The sequence below is a fragment of the Ranitomeya variabilis genome, chromosome 1, assembly GCF_051348905.1.
Source record: "Ranitomeya variabilis isolate aRanVar5 chromosome 1, aRanVar5.hap1, whole genome shotgun sequence".
In the NCBI taxonomy this organism is placed as follows: domain Eukaryota; kingdom Metazoa; phylum Chordata; class Amphibia; order Anura; family Dendrobatidae; genus Ranitomeya; species Ranitomeya variabilis.
The window spans coordinates 738,827,925-738,842,202 of record NC_135232.1 but is presented as its reverse complement, the minus strand read 5'-3'; the positions used below and the strand labels follow the sequence as shown (position 1 = coordinate 738,842,202).

At 48.2% G+C, this 14,278-nt stretch overlaps 1 protein-coding gene across 4 annotated transcripts in view; it reads right to left on the bottom strand.

The window, feature by feature from the left end:
* CDC42BPB (CDC42 binding protein kinase beta) overlaps positions 1-14,014 on the bottom strand; it is a 96,046-nt gene extending 82,032 nt beyond the window's left edge. For 2 of the 4 annotated variants that reach the window (XM_077268938.1, XM_077268958.1), the window contains exon 1: positions 13,585-14,014. In XM_077268938.1, coding sequence (XP_077125053.1) covers positions 13,585-13,759 — 175 coding nt within the window. In that variant the 5' untranslated portion in view covers positions 13,760-14,014. The remainder of the gene's footprint in view (positions 1-13,584) is intronic. The other 2 variants (XM_077268948.1, XM_077268967.1) reach the window with 1 other exon arrangement.
* Between the last annotated feature and the right edge of the window lie 264 nt (positions 14,015-14,278).

Below are 14,278 nucleotides of genomic sequence, written 5' to 3'. Positions count from 1 at the left end.
TCTGCAAGAAGTCCTGACGTGTGCACATACCCTAAGGCCCCATACACACGTTCAGGAATTGATGCAGAAAATTCCTGTGAAAATCCGGACATTTCTGCCAGATTTCCGCATAAAAACCGCATGCGTTTTTTTGCGCGTTTTTTGCGCGTTTTTGACGCGGTTTTGACGCGTTTTTGACGCGGTTTTTCCCAAACATTTCCCAATGCATTAGACAGTGGGAAAACCGCGAAAAAACCGCAAAATTAATGAGCATGTCCGGTTTTTTACTGCAATGCGTTTTTCATGCGGAAAAACGCACATCATGTGCACAGAAAGTGCGGATTTCATTAAAAATGATAGGATGCTTAATGTATGCAGATTATTTGCGGTTTTATAGCGTTTTTATAGCGCAAAAACGCTAAAAAACCGCAAATAATCTGCACTGTGTGCACATAGCCTAAGAGCTGCCAATGACATCCAGAGGCTACATCAGAGCCCACGGATAGGAGCTGTCCTAAAGGAATAGCTCCTGTTATAAAGCACACAATAATTAAAGGGAACCTGTCAGCATGGAGATGCTGACAAGCATGCTACAGAGCTGGAGGAGCTGAGTAATTTTAGATATAGGTTTGTAAGAATAAATTTAGTTTAAGTTGAGATGTGTGTCCATCACTGATTATGACCCGCCCAATGGACTCCTAACTGCAGAATAAGGTCAAATAAATAAATTACAAATTATATTTTTTCCCCACAAACTTATATATCAATCCTCTTGCTCTATAACATGATGCTAGCAAATGTTCGTTTTGACCACCTCCCTTTAAGAAACCCATTTCCCCATTTATTAGCATACCCCAGACACTCTTGCACCATGACCCTTATGGAAAAACCACAATTTTCTTTCTAAGTATACGGCCAAAATAACACAAACCATCTCAAGCTTTGCAGGTCATGAATCTAATGCCAATACTACAGTTAAGACTGTCACCAAACAGGAAATATGGAAAGCACCAATGGGGGTAAAAACAATCTCTTTATACCAGTACAGATTAGCTTCTTTATCACAACTTGTTAGATGCCAAACAAAACATATCTGACTTCCTCCAAAAACGGTGCCAACTCTGTGTACAGGTTGTGTCCGGCATCACATCTCATGTCTAAACATGTCAATGGGGCTGAGCTGCAATACCACATGCCACCTGGTGAGGTGCTGTTTCTGGAAGAAAGTAGGTATTTTTCTAATTCTGGACGAACCCTTTAAAACCTGTTCAGAGGAATTGAATTTACATTATTAAAAAAAAATGATTTCCTATTCTTTTAAAGTTAGAAAAAAAATCAACTTTTAAAACCATTTCTAAGTCCCCAGATGAGATGAGCACAGATAGCCTGCCGATCATGGCTGCAGATGTGGCCTCTGCCGCCTGTTAAACAATGGAGGTGAGAGGTTGTCAGCTGCTGAAGTGATTGCTTCCCTTTCCTGTTCCATCTACTTCCTGGGAAGTGACGGTTAATCCCTCACAGACTGGGGGGGGGGGGGGGGGGAAATAATTTTTTTTTTCACTTTAACTAAGATGGGGGTCATTAAATATTTATAGGGAGTAATGTCCCCATTGGGACGTCCGGCCGACAGCTCTGACTACTCGGCCAATCGCTGTAATCCATGAAGTCACGCCAGCTGTCAGCCATGTCACCTGGCAACAAATCAACCTTTTATGGGGCCCGCCGGCCAAAAGCTTGGGAAATAGATTTTTTTTTTTTTTTATTATTATTTTAAATAGAACTTTATTCTAATGATTCCAAGTCAGATACAGAACAAAAAGGGAATAAAAGAAAGAAAATAAATGCATCATTCCAAACGCTGGCATACGTGCACCATTTTACACGGAGTGTAGCTACATGCGGCCCCCTACGTGACTTCCTCTAAAGGTTTATGACCCAGCTGGTATATAACCGCGCTGTTAAGTGTAAGGTAAACTGCTATAAACCACCCAATAAGTGGTGGAAAGTGGAGCACACCGCACCTACCCTGCACCAGGTGAGGGCTGGCACACACTGCGGCCTGACGCTTTGCTGGGGTGAAGATTTAAAGGGACGCAGCTTCAAAAACACTGGGGTCATCAGCACTTGCTTTGCTGCTGCCTGAAAACTGTCAACAAGCGGCTGCTGACGGATCTCATCTCACCCATAACCCCAAAAATGTAAATTTAAATCATGCAGCCCCTATTTCTCACCATGTGCAAGATCTCTGCTTGCTTTTCGTGGAATGGAAAATCTAGAGGAATAAATACACACTACTGCTTAAATACTGAGTAGAAAGACGAAACAGCAGAAATAATTAAAATGTTAATTTTATTGAAAGATAATTAAAACATGTAAAAAACCAAAATTAAGCTATAAGAACCACACATAACAGAGCACACAAAAAGGGGACTTCTGAAAAAAAAAATATATATATATACACATGTACCAAGCCAGGTATGCTTTAAAGAATTAATGCCTAATAGGAAGCATATAAATAAATAAATATGATTGACTGTACTGTTAATTATATGTTACACTTCATTATATGTGCAAAAATGCTGCATAAAGTGCTAATAAATAAATGTTCTATTAATTATATATACAAAGAATAATAATTAAATAATAAAATGTGACCTTATAGATGACCTAAAGTGTCTTAGTATGGATTGCATGTATATATAACTAGATAATCATAAAGTGCTGGATGCTCAGTGCAAGTGAATGTGCCATTACAAAATTACAACAGAAAAAAATCCAGCATGAAGTGCTAAATGTTCAGTGCAAGGACATAATGTCCACAGGTCTCGCATAAAATACAAAGTGTCCAATGAAAAACACCTGCTATGCATGTATGTCATTACCGAGTAACCACAGTATGGATCCAATCTAAGGTGCTGAGTGCTTAGTGCAAATATATAACGCACAAATGTGCTATTACAAAGTTATATCAGCAAGGATCCAGCTCACCCGTAAACATGATATGACAAAAACATGTAATCATACCTGGCTATGAATAAGCACGGTCCCAAATTCGGCGTGTGCCCTCACCCCGACAGCGCCGTTTCGCTAATGCTTCCTCTATGGGGGCGAAACGGCGCTGTCGGGGTGAGGGCACACGCCGAATTTGGGACCGTGCTTATTCATAGCCAGGTATGATTACATGTTTTTGTCATATCATGTTTACGGGTGAGCTGGATCCTTGCTGATATAACTTTGTAATAGCACATTTGTGCGTTATATATTTGCACTAAGCACTCAGCACCTTAGATTGGATCCATACTGTGGTTACTCGGTAATGACATACATGCATAGCAGGTGTTTTTCATTGGACACTTTGTATTTTATGCGAGACCTGTGGACATTATGTCCTTGCACTGAACATTTAGCACTTCATGCTGGATTTTTTTCTGTTGTAATTTTGTAATGGCACATTCACTTGCACTGAGCATCCAGCACTTTATGATTATCTAGTTATATATACATGCAATCCATACTAAGACACTTTAGGTCATCTATAAGGTCACATTTTATTATTTAATTATTATTCTTTGTATATATAATTAATAGAACATTTATTTATTAGCACTTTATGCAGCATTTTTGCACATATAATGAAGTGTAACATATAATTAACAGTACAGTCAATCATATTTATTTATTTATATGCTTCCTATTAGGCATTAATTCTTTAAAGCATACCTGGCTTGGTACATGTGTATATATATATATTTTTTTTTTCAGAAGTCCCCTTTTTGTGTGCTCTGTTATGTGTGGTTCTTATAGCTTAATTTTGGTTTTTTACATGTTTTAATTATCTTTCAATAAAATTAACATTTTAATTATTTCTGCTGTTTCGTCTTTCTACTCAGTATTTAAGCAGTAGTGTGTATTTATTACAGTTTTTTGACGTTTTGCAAATAATTTCTTTTTATAAGACCGTGTTTAATATAAAAAATCTAGAGGAAGTAAGAAAGTCCTGATCATCTCCTGCACCGATACATTGTAATGAGTCCTGACCAGGAGGTTGATGAGGGCAGATCTCAACCCACTGCACACTCCTTTCCACTGACCGCATGCAGAGTTCATGAAAACGAGGCTAAATGGATAGCAGTGAAAATACTACGGCAGAAACTTTTTCTGTAGTGAAGAAAATTTACAAAAATCTAAAACCTTGGAATGTTCCGTCTTTAGACTATGTGCACACGTTCAGGATATTTACCTTTTTTCAGCTTTTTTTGGGCCGCTTTCAGCCGGAAAAAAAAAACGCTAAACAAAAAAACAGCTTACATAAGCATCCCATCATTTTTAATGCATTCCGCATGTTTTATGCACATGCTGCGTTTTTTTTCCACGGCGGAATCGCATTCCGGAAAAAAGCAGCATATTCATTTTTTGTGAGGAATCGCGGCGATTCCGCATACATAGGAATGCATTGATCTGCTTACTTCCCGCAAGTGGCTAGGTCCACCATGCGGGAAGTAAGCGGATCATGTGCAGTTGGTACCCAGGGTGGAGGAGAGGAGACTCTCCTCCAGGCCCTGGGAACCATATACTTGTAAAAAAAAAAAAAAAAAAAAAAAGAATTGAAATACAAAATCGTGATATTCTCACCTTCCGGCTGCCCCCGCAGACATCACGCTCCTCGCGATGCTCCCGTTCCCAGTAATGCATTGCGACAATGACCTGTGATGACGTGCAGTCTCGCGTGATGCTACGTCATCTGGGGTCATTGCCACGAGGCATTACCGGGACCGGAGCATCGCAAGGAGCGAGAAGGCTGCGGGGGACACGCCAGAAGGTGAGAATATCACAATTTTTTATTATTATTATTTTTAACATTATATCTTTTTACTATTGATTCTGCATAGGCAGCATCAATAGTAAGAAGTTGGTCACACTTGTCAAACACTATGTTTGACAAGTGTGACCAACCTGTCAATCAGTTTTCCAAGCGATGCTATAGATCGCATGGAAAACGCTAGCATTCTGCAAGCTAATTACGCTTGCAAAAGGCTAGTGTTTAGTGGGAATATGCATGCCAATACTTGCCGCGGCAATTCTGCAACGTGTGCACATAGCCTAAGGCCATGTGCACACGCTGCGGATTCCATTGCGGAGTTTTCCGCAGCGGATTTGCAAAATCTGCAGTGAAAAACCGCTGCGTTTTTTACTGCAGATTTACAGCGGTTTCTTTTGCGGTTTCCTCTGTGGGTTTTCATCTGCAGATTTCTATTGGAGCAGGTGCAAACCCGCAGCGGAATCCGCACAAAGAATTGACATGCTGCGGAAAATAAACCGCTGCGTTTCCGCAGCATGTGCACTGCGGATTTGCTTTCCCATAGGTTTACATTGTACTGTAAACTCATGCGGATCCGCAGCAAAACCCGCAGAATGTGCACGTACCCTTACAGTTATGAGCAGATAAATTCCGTGTTTCCATGTGCAAGTCGATGCAAAGCGGACAGTCGTGTCAAGATCATAAACATGAATGAGAAAAGCTGCAGTGTAAAGCATAGCGAACTAAGATCAAAAGACAAGGAGACTTGTATTAGCGCTGGATTGCGACGGATGTCCACATGTTTCATCCGTTTTTTGCCGGATCCTTCGAAAATTCGTTTTCCAGCGGCCGGAGAAAACAAACATAGGAACGTTTTTTCTTTCCAGCTAAAAACGTATGAAACTTGAGGTGAAATGATGGAATCCGGCGATGCATTTTCCATCTCTCTCTCCTCCCATGTTAAAAAAAAACAAACAAAAACGGATCCAGCAAAAAAAAAAAACACTGATCCATTTTTCACAATTTGCACTGGTCCGTTTTTTTTTCAACATTCGCCGGATTGTGCCTGACGGCAAAAAACTGATGTGTGAAGTGCTGCAGTGTAAAATACAAAGGGCTAAAATAAAAAACAAGACACAGGAGCCAATCTGAATGAACGAAGCTGAAGTGTAAAGGACAGTGAGTGAATAAGACAAGGTGTGAATTAATTTGAGTAAGCAGTGGTGCACTATAAAGTACAGAGAGTTAAGATTAAAAACAAGGTGCAGCAGTCAATTCAATCAGAGCTGCAGAGTAAAGCATAATGTTCATGGTGTAAAACGAGCGAGAGGGAGAAAGTGACCGCGAGGAGCTCTGATGAATCAGAAGGCAAATTTCAGACTACCTCAGACTCCAACAGACAATGCAGCTCAGCTGGAGGAAACTATAGCAGTGTAAAGCACAGTGGAAGGATTGGAAAGGACAGCTCTCAGATTCTGATCAGACCGGAGGCTTTTTTACTTTGGTCATAGCTGTGCACTAAAGAGCTGAGCTGAAGGGTAAAGGATGGGGGAAGGCCAGAACAGCTGTCTGAACCTCTGATGAGACAGAAGGAAGATTTCAAATAACCTCAGACTCCAATAGACAATGCAGCTAAGCTGATCTTAAACAGAACGGCTGCAGTGTGAGGCTATGCGCACACGATGCGGATTTGGTGCGGATCCGCAGTGGATTTTTCCGTGCAGACACGCTGCAGATCCACCCTGTGATTTACAGTACAATGTAAATCAATAGTAGAAAAAAAAAAAAAAAAGCTGTGCTAATGGTGTGGAAAAATCAGAGCGGAAACGCTGCGGATTTAAAAGAAGCGCATGTCACTTCTTTTGTGCGGATCTGCAGTGTTTCTGCACCCTTCCATTATAGAAATCCGCAGTGGTAAAAACCGCACAAAATAAGCATCAATTCCGCCTAAAAAACGCACAAAATCCGCAGCAAATCTGCACCTGCGGTTTCTGCCAGGAGATGTGGATTTTGTGCAGAAAGTTCTGCACCCCATTCCGCAACATGTGCACATACAGGACAAGAATTTGAGCCTCTGATAACGCAGGACTTGGATTTCAGATTACTACAAACGCCAATAGACAATGAAGCCCAGGCAGGAGCCACTGAAGAGAAGCGCTGAAATGTAAAGAATGGGAAAGGGACAGAACTGTGCCCTGAGCCTATAACAGGAGGTTTATTTCATACAACCTCAGGCTGCAATAGACAAGGAAGCTCAGCTAAAGCTGTGTCAGCATTACTAATGCACAACGCCTTTAATTAAAGGAGACCTTCCTAACACCAGGGTGCTTCATGCATTAAGTGAAGCCTGGAGGGAGGCTGCACAGGAAACGGTCATCTGCAGAGCCGGCCATTACAGCTCATTAAATATTAGCGAGCAATCATTGAGTGCAATTACGCAGAACAGACGGCCTCTCGCTTCCAGGAAAGCTGGGTGACCAGCGATATGGCCGCCCGCAGGCATCTGTCAACTGACTGTCAGGGCTTGAAATTCATCTAAGTAAGCGCTCTTTAAGCAATTTCCTGAGCTCAGTAAATTGGCAGCCAGTTGTCAGGACACAGCTCCCCCATCACAGGAAAGGATTCTCCACTCCTACAGGATTTTTCCTGCCTCCTCAGAGATTCTCAAATGTCATTTCCTACAATATAATAGTGGCCCCATCTGTCAGCTGGACCCCTCACCCAGCAAGGACATGCCACACTGGTCAGCAACGCGGAGCTCCTATGGCCACTGCATGCTGGGAGTTGTAGTTTTACAACAGCTGGACAGTACCAAGATAACAATCGCTGACAAAACATGCTGGGAGTTATAGTCTTATGACAGCTGGAGAATTGGTGGCACATGCCTGACTCAGCATGTTGGGAGTTGTAGTTTAAGAGCAGCTGGAAAGACTACATTTACAACTAGCCACTTGGGCATGCTGAGAGTTGTAGTTTTACGGCCAAGAGAGCCCCTAGATACAGATTGTGATCAGGAATTGTAGTTTTAATACAAGATGAATGGAAATAAAGAGCATGCCAGGAGTTGTATTTGCACAACAACTAAACAATACCAGGCCTATATATGTTTCATAAAGCAAACTGGGAGTTGTAGTTGCAAAATAACTTAAGAGCCAGTTTAAACATAGCTGTCAAGACATATTGAGAGATGTAGTGCAAAGCCTAAAACTACAGGCCATAATGTGGCCAGGCTGGGAGAGGTAGTTTCAGAACAGGTGGAGAATCCACAGACCTCCTTCTCCGCACTTTCACAAGTTGACAGGAGGCGTCCCTGAATCGGACTGACACCTTCCCCTCCGCAGGCGGCTCCAGCAGCGCTGTTATTCCTAGTCCTATAAACAGGAAATAAAGTTTCCTGCCTTGCACCCGCGGAAGACGCTGCCAGAAAAACAACTGAACCTGACATTAAATTAAGGACAGGGTGAGGAAATGGGGGTGATATTGCTTTCATAAGTAGATACACTTCTCTATTTGGAGGGGGGGTAACTCATTTGATCGCCTGTGAATATTAGAAGCCTAAAAACAGAGCGGATGAGGGCAGCGCTGTGCGTCTCCTGGCCGGACAAAGGCAGCGCCGTGCGTCGCCCTGACGGACGAAGGAAGCGCCGTGCGTCGCCCTGACGGCCGAAAAAAGCGCCGTGCGTCGCCCTGACGGCCGAAAAAAGCGCCGTGCGTCGCCCTGACGGCCGAAAAAAGCGCCGTGCGTCGCCCTGACGGCCGAAAAAAGCGCCGTGCGTCGCCCTGACGGCCGAAAAAAGCGCCGTGCGTCGCCCTGACGGCCGAAAAAAGCGCCGTGCGTCGCCCTGACGGCCGAAAAAAGCGCCGTGCGTCGCCCTGACGGCCGAAAAAAGCGCCGTGCGTCGCCCTGACGGCCGAAAAAAGCGCCGTGCGTCGCCCTGACGGCCGAAAAAAGCGCCGTGCGTCGCCCTGACGGCCGAAAAAAGCGCCGTGCGTCGCCCTGACGGCCGAAAAAAGCGCCGTGCGTCGCCCTGACGGCCGAAAAAAGCGCCGTGCGTCGCCCTGACGGCCGAAAAAAGCGCCGTGCGTCGCCCTGACGGCCGAAAAAAGCGCCGTGCGTCGCCCTGACGGCCGAAAAAAGCGCCGTGCGTCGCCCTGACGGCCGAAAAAAGCGCCGTGCGTCGCCCTGACGGCCGAAAAAAGCGCCGTGCGTCGCCCTGACGGCCGAAAAAAGCGCCGTGCGTCGCCCTGACGGCCGAAAAAAGCGCCGTGCGTCGCCCTGACGGCCGAAAAAAGCGCCGTGCGTCGCCCTGACGGCCGAAAAAAGCGCCGTGCGTCGCCCTGACGGCCGAAAAAAGCGCCGTGCGTCGCCCTGACGGCCGAAAAAAGCGCCGTGCGTCGCCCTGACGGCCGAAGGAAGCGCCGTGCGTCGCCCTGACGGACGAAGGAAGCGCCGTGCGTCGCCCTGACGGACGAAGGAAGCGCCGTGCGTCGCCCTGACGGACGAAGGAAGCGCCGTGCGTCGCCCTGACGGACGAAGGAAGCGCCGTGCGTCGCCCTGACGGACGAAAGAAGCGCCGTGCGTCGCCCTGACAGACGAAGGAAGCGCCGTGCGTCGCCCTGACGGACGAAGGAAGGGGCGTGCGTCGCTCTGACGGACGAAGGAAGCGCCGTGCGTCGCCCTGACGGACGAAGCGCCGTGCGTCGCCCTGACGGACGAAGGAAGCGCCGTGCGTCGCCCTGACGGACGAAGGAAGCGCCGTTGCACCATTCCTAACCCAAGGCTCCTGGAATCTGTATACAGCGGCCGCACATTCCACACCACAGACGTTCTCCAGATCAGGGATGGGCGGCAGCAGGAAGTGCATCGACCTGACTACACAAGAATATCCTCTAAGTCAGTGTTTACCTGGGTTCAGCCATGTAAGGCATAAAGCGGCTGCCTGCTTTACCTCCCAAGAAGTTCTGCTTCTTTCTACTACACTGTTAATTCTTCATATTTCCAGTCCTCTGCTTTCTGCCAGTGAATGGAAACATTCAGCTTCACATCACAAGATGTAAGCAGACCTCTAGGTTCCAGCTGACAGCTGAGAGGCTGTTACATTTATACCCAGTGAAGCAGATCCTGGGGCTCCTGATCTTTTTTCTGTCCTCTTTGGTACAGCGTATCAGCGCAGGTAACACTTGCTTCTCACAGGGGACTGTCTGGATACAACTGAAGCAAATCCTCAGCTGAAGGAAGGATTGGGTCTGGGTGAGTTTGCCTTCAGGATGGTGAACAACAAAATAGTTCTTATCCACTCCCAGCAAGCAGTGATCTTGGTGAGACATTAAAATGAGTAAATATTGAAAAGTTGTAAAAGTTTTTATTGTGTTACAGTTAAAATGAAGAGTGACAGCATCCCCCCACCCTCCAAAGACCAGGGGCACTGGCACCACTTCCTTTAGTTCAATGGGACCACCAAGTAAAATGAGAGAAAAAAAATAGATGAGCTACTGCTATATAACCAATACTTCAATATATTATCATAGTGACCGCTACATTAACCATCTCATCACCGAGGCATCTGCTTCTTAGGTAATTGCGCAGTCGGCATGGTTGCAGACAGGATCAGGGGATTGCCTCATTCTGGTAACGGGGCACCACTCCCTGCCAGTCCTCCAGCCGATGCCTGTGCCAGGATGCAGGACGGTGGCGACATCCTGGTGTTTACCTTGGCTTCTTATCCTACTGCCTGGCGCTTACAGGAAGCAATTCTGCTAATACATGTAAATTAGGGAATTGCTGTGGATGCAATTGTCCAATAGTCAACCACAAAAAACAGGAAGTTAAAACCTCAGACTAGACCCGGGATCCGGATGCGTACAATGTGTCACCTGCATCATGGTCCCAAAGCTATGGAGAAACTATAACTCCCAGCAGATGAGACCTGACACCTAGAAAGTGGTCTGCTGGGAGTTGTAGTTTCTCTGGAACTCACTCGCCCAGATGGGATCACTAGGTGGATTATAACCTACAAGATTTCATTTCAGAATCCACTAAACTGTAAAGAGAGTGATCACCCGCACACTGCTGACCTGACAGTCTGATGAGAGTTGTAGCTTCGCCGCAGCCAGAGAGACACAAATTGTGTCAGTCCAATGCAGCTCTGCCAACCGACGACTACGCCCCGGGCAACACGCATCCTAATCTGGAGTCTACTCTGCTACCCTGAGTGCTTCCCTCCAGCGGTATCACCCTAGAAGACACTCTAGGTTCACCCTGTTAGATGCCACCTCCGTAATATCCCGGCACTATTGTCAACACCGCCTGTCACCTATGCCCCTTATAATCAGCCTCTGCAATGTCCCGCCATGTGTACCTGACATCATTACACTCCTGGCAGTGCCCTTTGCAATGAACGGGCATGGCAGGTGAGGCAAAATTTACTCCTTGCCTGAATAATCTCACCCAAGAATCTGAACATGCTCTCCTGAAAATGTATCACTGCAGTGGCGGCTGCATTGCCAGCTGTGACAGGGTCAGCAAATGCAAATCCAACACATAATATACCACCCTCAAAATGTTATAACACTACCAATGTCACTGGTGCCCATATTGTAAGTCCTGCATAAAGTCTGTGCCCCCTCTGAAAGTAACCAGTGACCTATCACAGGATGATGCCCTGTACACCAGACAGCAGGATGCCGCCCATGCCCACAGGCATAATGTGAACCCCATGGTCCAGCGTATCACCGAGGTCTCAGTTCTCACTACAAACTGGATGTGCCCAGGCAATGTTCCTGGCATAATACCCGTTTCACCGTACCACTCTGCATACAATGCTGTACACATATCACCCACAGTTGAAGGGTACGATCTGTGCACAATGCAGTGCAATGCTGGCACGCTGCACCCCTGCGAGGACAATGTCCGAATAACCAGTCTCATGTCCCATTACTACACCCATATAGGTGTCCGGACCTATGCCCGTTATATACTATACCAACCCCAAGGGGACGTCATTGGAAGTCTTGTAGCATCTCTGCTCCTCCGGGAAATGGTCCCAATTCCTAACAAACCACTGTACCAGCCTGAGAAATACATATCGATGTACCCTGTGCAATGCCCAGACCACCCAACTGTGGATACATGCACCGATGGCAATACGCCAATGTCTCCTGTGCCAAGAGGGTGGTCATAACCGTTATATACATATATGTGCCCTTGTTATAGGACTCCGGACAGATGCACTCATTGGCACAGGGACATCGGAAGATCGCCACATCCATTATACATGAGCCAGCAAAAGGAGCCTTGTGCGATGCCCAAACTGTGCCCCTCCAGATACCCGACCCTGGAGCTGTGTGTACGGCACCCGCAACGCCAAACAAAGAACAGAAGCCAAAGAATATACATTTGTGCCCATATGGTGCCAGATACACGACCCTACACCAGTCCTGTCTCCTGAGCCTCCAAGCGTAGCGCTGCCCATCACCCCCAAACATCCTGAATGCGGCACTGTCATCCCCCAAACATCACACAGAGTGGCGCTGCCTGTCACCTTCCAAATGTCACCCCAAGCACGGCGCTGCCCATCATGCCCCCAGACATTGCACTGAGGACGGCACGGCACGTCACCCACAAATGTCACCCTGAGCGCGTCACTGTCATTCCCCAAACATCACACAGAGTGGCGCTGCCTGTCACCTTCCAAATGTCACCCCAAGCATGGCGCTGCCCATCATGCCCCCAAACATCGCACTGAGGGCAGCGCTGTACGTCACCCACAAATGTCACCCTCAGCGCGGCACTGTCATCCCCCAGACATTACACTGAGAGAAGCGCTGCCCGTCACCTCCAAAACATCACACAGAGCGGTGCCTCCCGTCACCCCCCAAACATCACACTGAGAGCGGCGCTGCACGTCACCCCCCAAAGATCACGGAGCGGCACTGCCTGTCATCCCCCCAAAATCACAGAGCAGCGCTTCCCATCACCCCCCAAACATCGCACTGAGAGCGGCGCTGCCCGTGATCCCCCAAAAATCACACAGAGCGGCGCTTCCCATCATCCCCCAAACATCGCACTGAGAGCGGCGCTGTCCGTCACCCCCAAACATCACACAGAGCGGCGCTGCCCGTCACCCCCAAACATCACACAGAGCGGCGCTGCCCTTCACCCCCAAACATCACACAGAGCGGCGCTGCCCATCACCCCCAAACATCACACAGAGCGGCGCTGCCCATCACCCCCAAACATCACACAGAGCGGCGCTGCCCTTCACCCCCAAACATCACAGAGCGGCGCTGCCCATCACCCCCAAACATCACACAGAGCGGCGCTGCCCGTCACCCCCAAACATCACACAGAGCGGCGCTGCCCGTCACCCCCAAACATCACACAGAGCGGCGCTGCCCGTCACCCCCAAACATCACACAGAGCGGCGCTGCCCTTCACCCCCAAACATCACACAGAGCGGCGCTGCCCATCACCCCCAAACATCACACAGAGCGGCGCTGCCCATCACCCCCAAACATCACACAGAGCGGCGCTGCCCTTCACCCCCAAACATCACAGAGCGGCGCTGCCCATCACCCCCAAACATCACACAGAGCGGCGCTGCCCATCACCCCCAAACATCACACAGAGTGGTGTTGCATGTCATCCCCTAGCAACATTGCCAGTCAGCCCATTTGCCCGAGCCAACTGGTCCATCCACTCCGTTTCCAGCCCTCGGTCCCTCAGCCCCTTTAGTCTCCGCCTGTCCTTCTCCCCCAGTTCCTCTCCCTCCCCCGGTCCACCTCCCTGTTCTCCCCCGGACACTCACCCCACTCCAGGAACTCGCTGACGTACTTGTCGCGGCGCAGTGTGGAGCCGCCGCACTCGGTGACCAGACACAGCAGCACGTCCAGCAGCGTCTCCACACTCAGCGCGGCCTCGTTCCTCTGCGGTCCGTCCAGCAGCAGCTGCTCCAGCTTCTTCAGCCGCACCCGGGCCGACATGTTGTGCGACAAATCCGAGAAAATATCTGAGAAGAGGAGAATAATCCGGGAGTAATCCCCACACGAAGGTCGGAGGCGCGGTGTGACCTCCCGGCTCTCAGGCCATGACCCGGCTCGCTGCCCGCCCTGCACTGCCCGGGAACATGGCCGGCGCCGTCCCTCCCTGTCCCTGGGATTCGGGATCACGGAGCAGACCGGGAGAGCACAGCCCGCCCACCGGAAAGGGAGGGAGGAGCGACGTCACCGCGAGAGCCTCCAGCGGCCACTGGCGGCACTGCAGCTCCCAAGGGAAGAGGGGAGGACGGGGAGCGGCGAGGGACAGAAGAGGGCGAACCGCGGACCTCACCGTGGGCAGAATCATGAGTCCTGACTGAGCAGTCCTGTGCGATACTGAGCTGTATCTAATCCTGTCCGATAATGAGCTGTATCTAATAGTGCCCTGTGCGATACTGAGCTGTATCTAATCCTGTCCGATAATGAGCTGTATCTAATAGTGCCCTGTGCGATACTGAGCTGTAT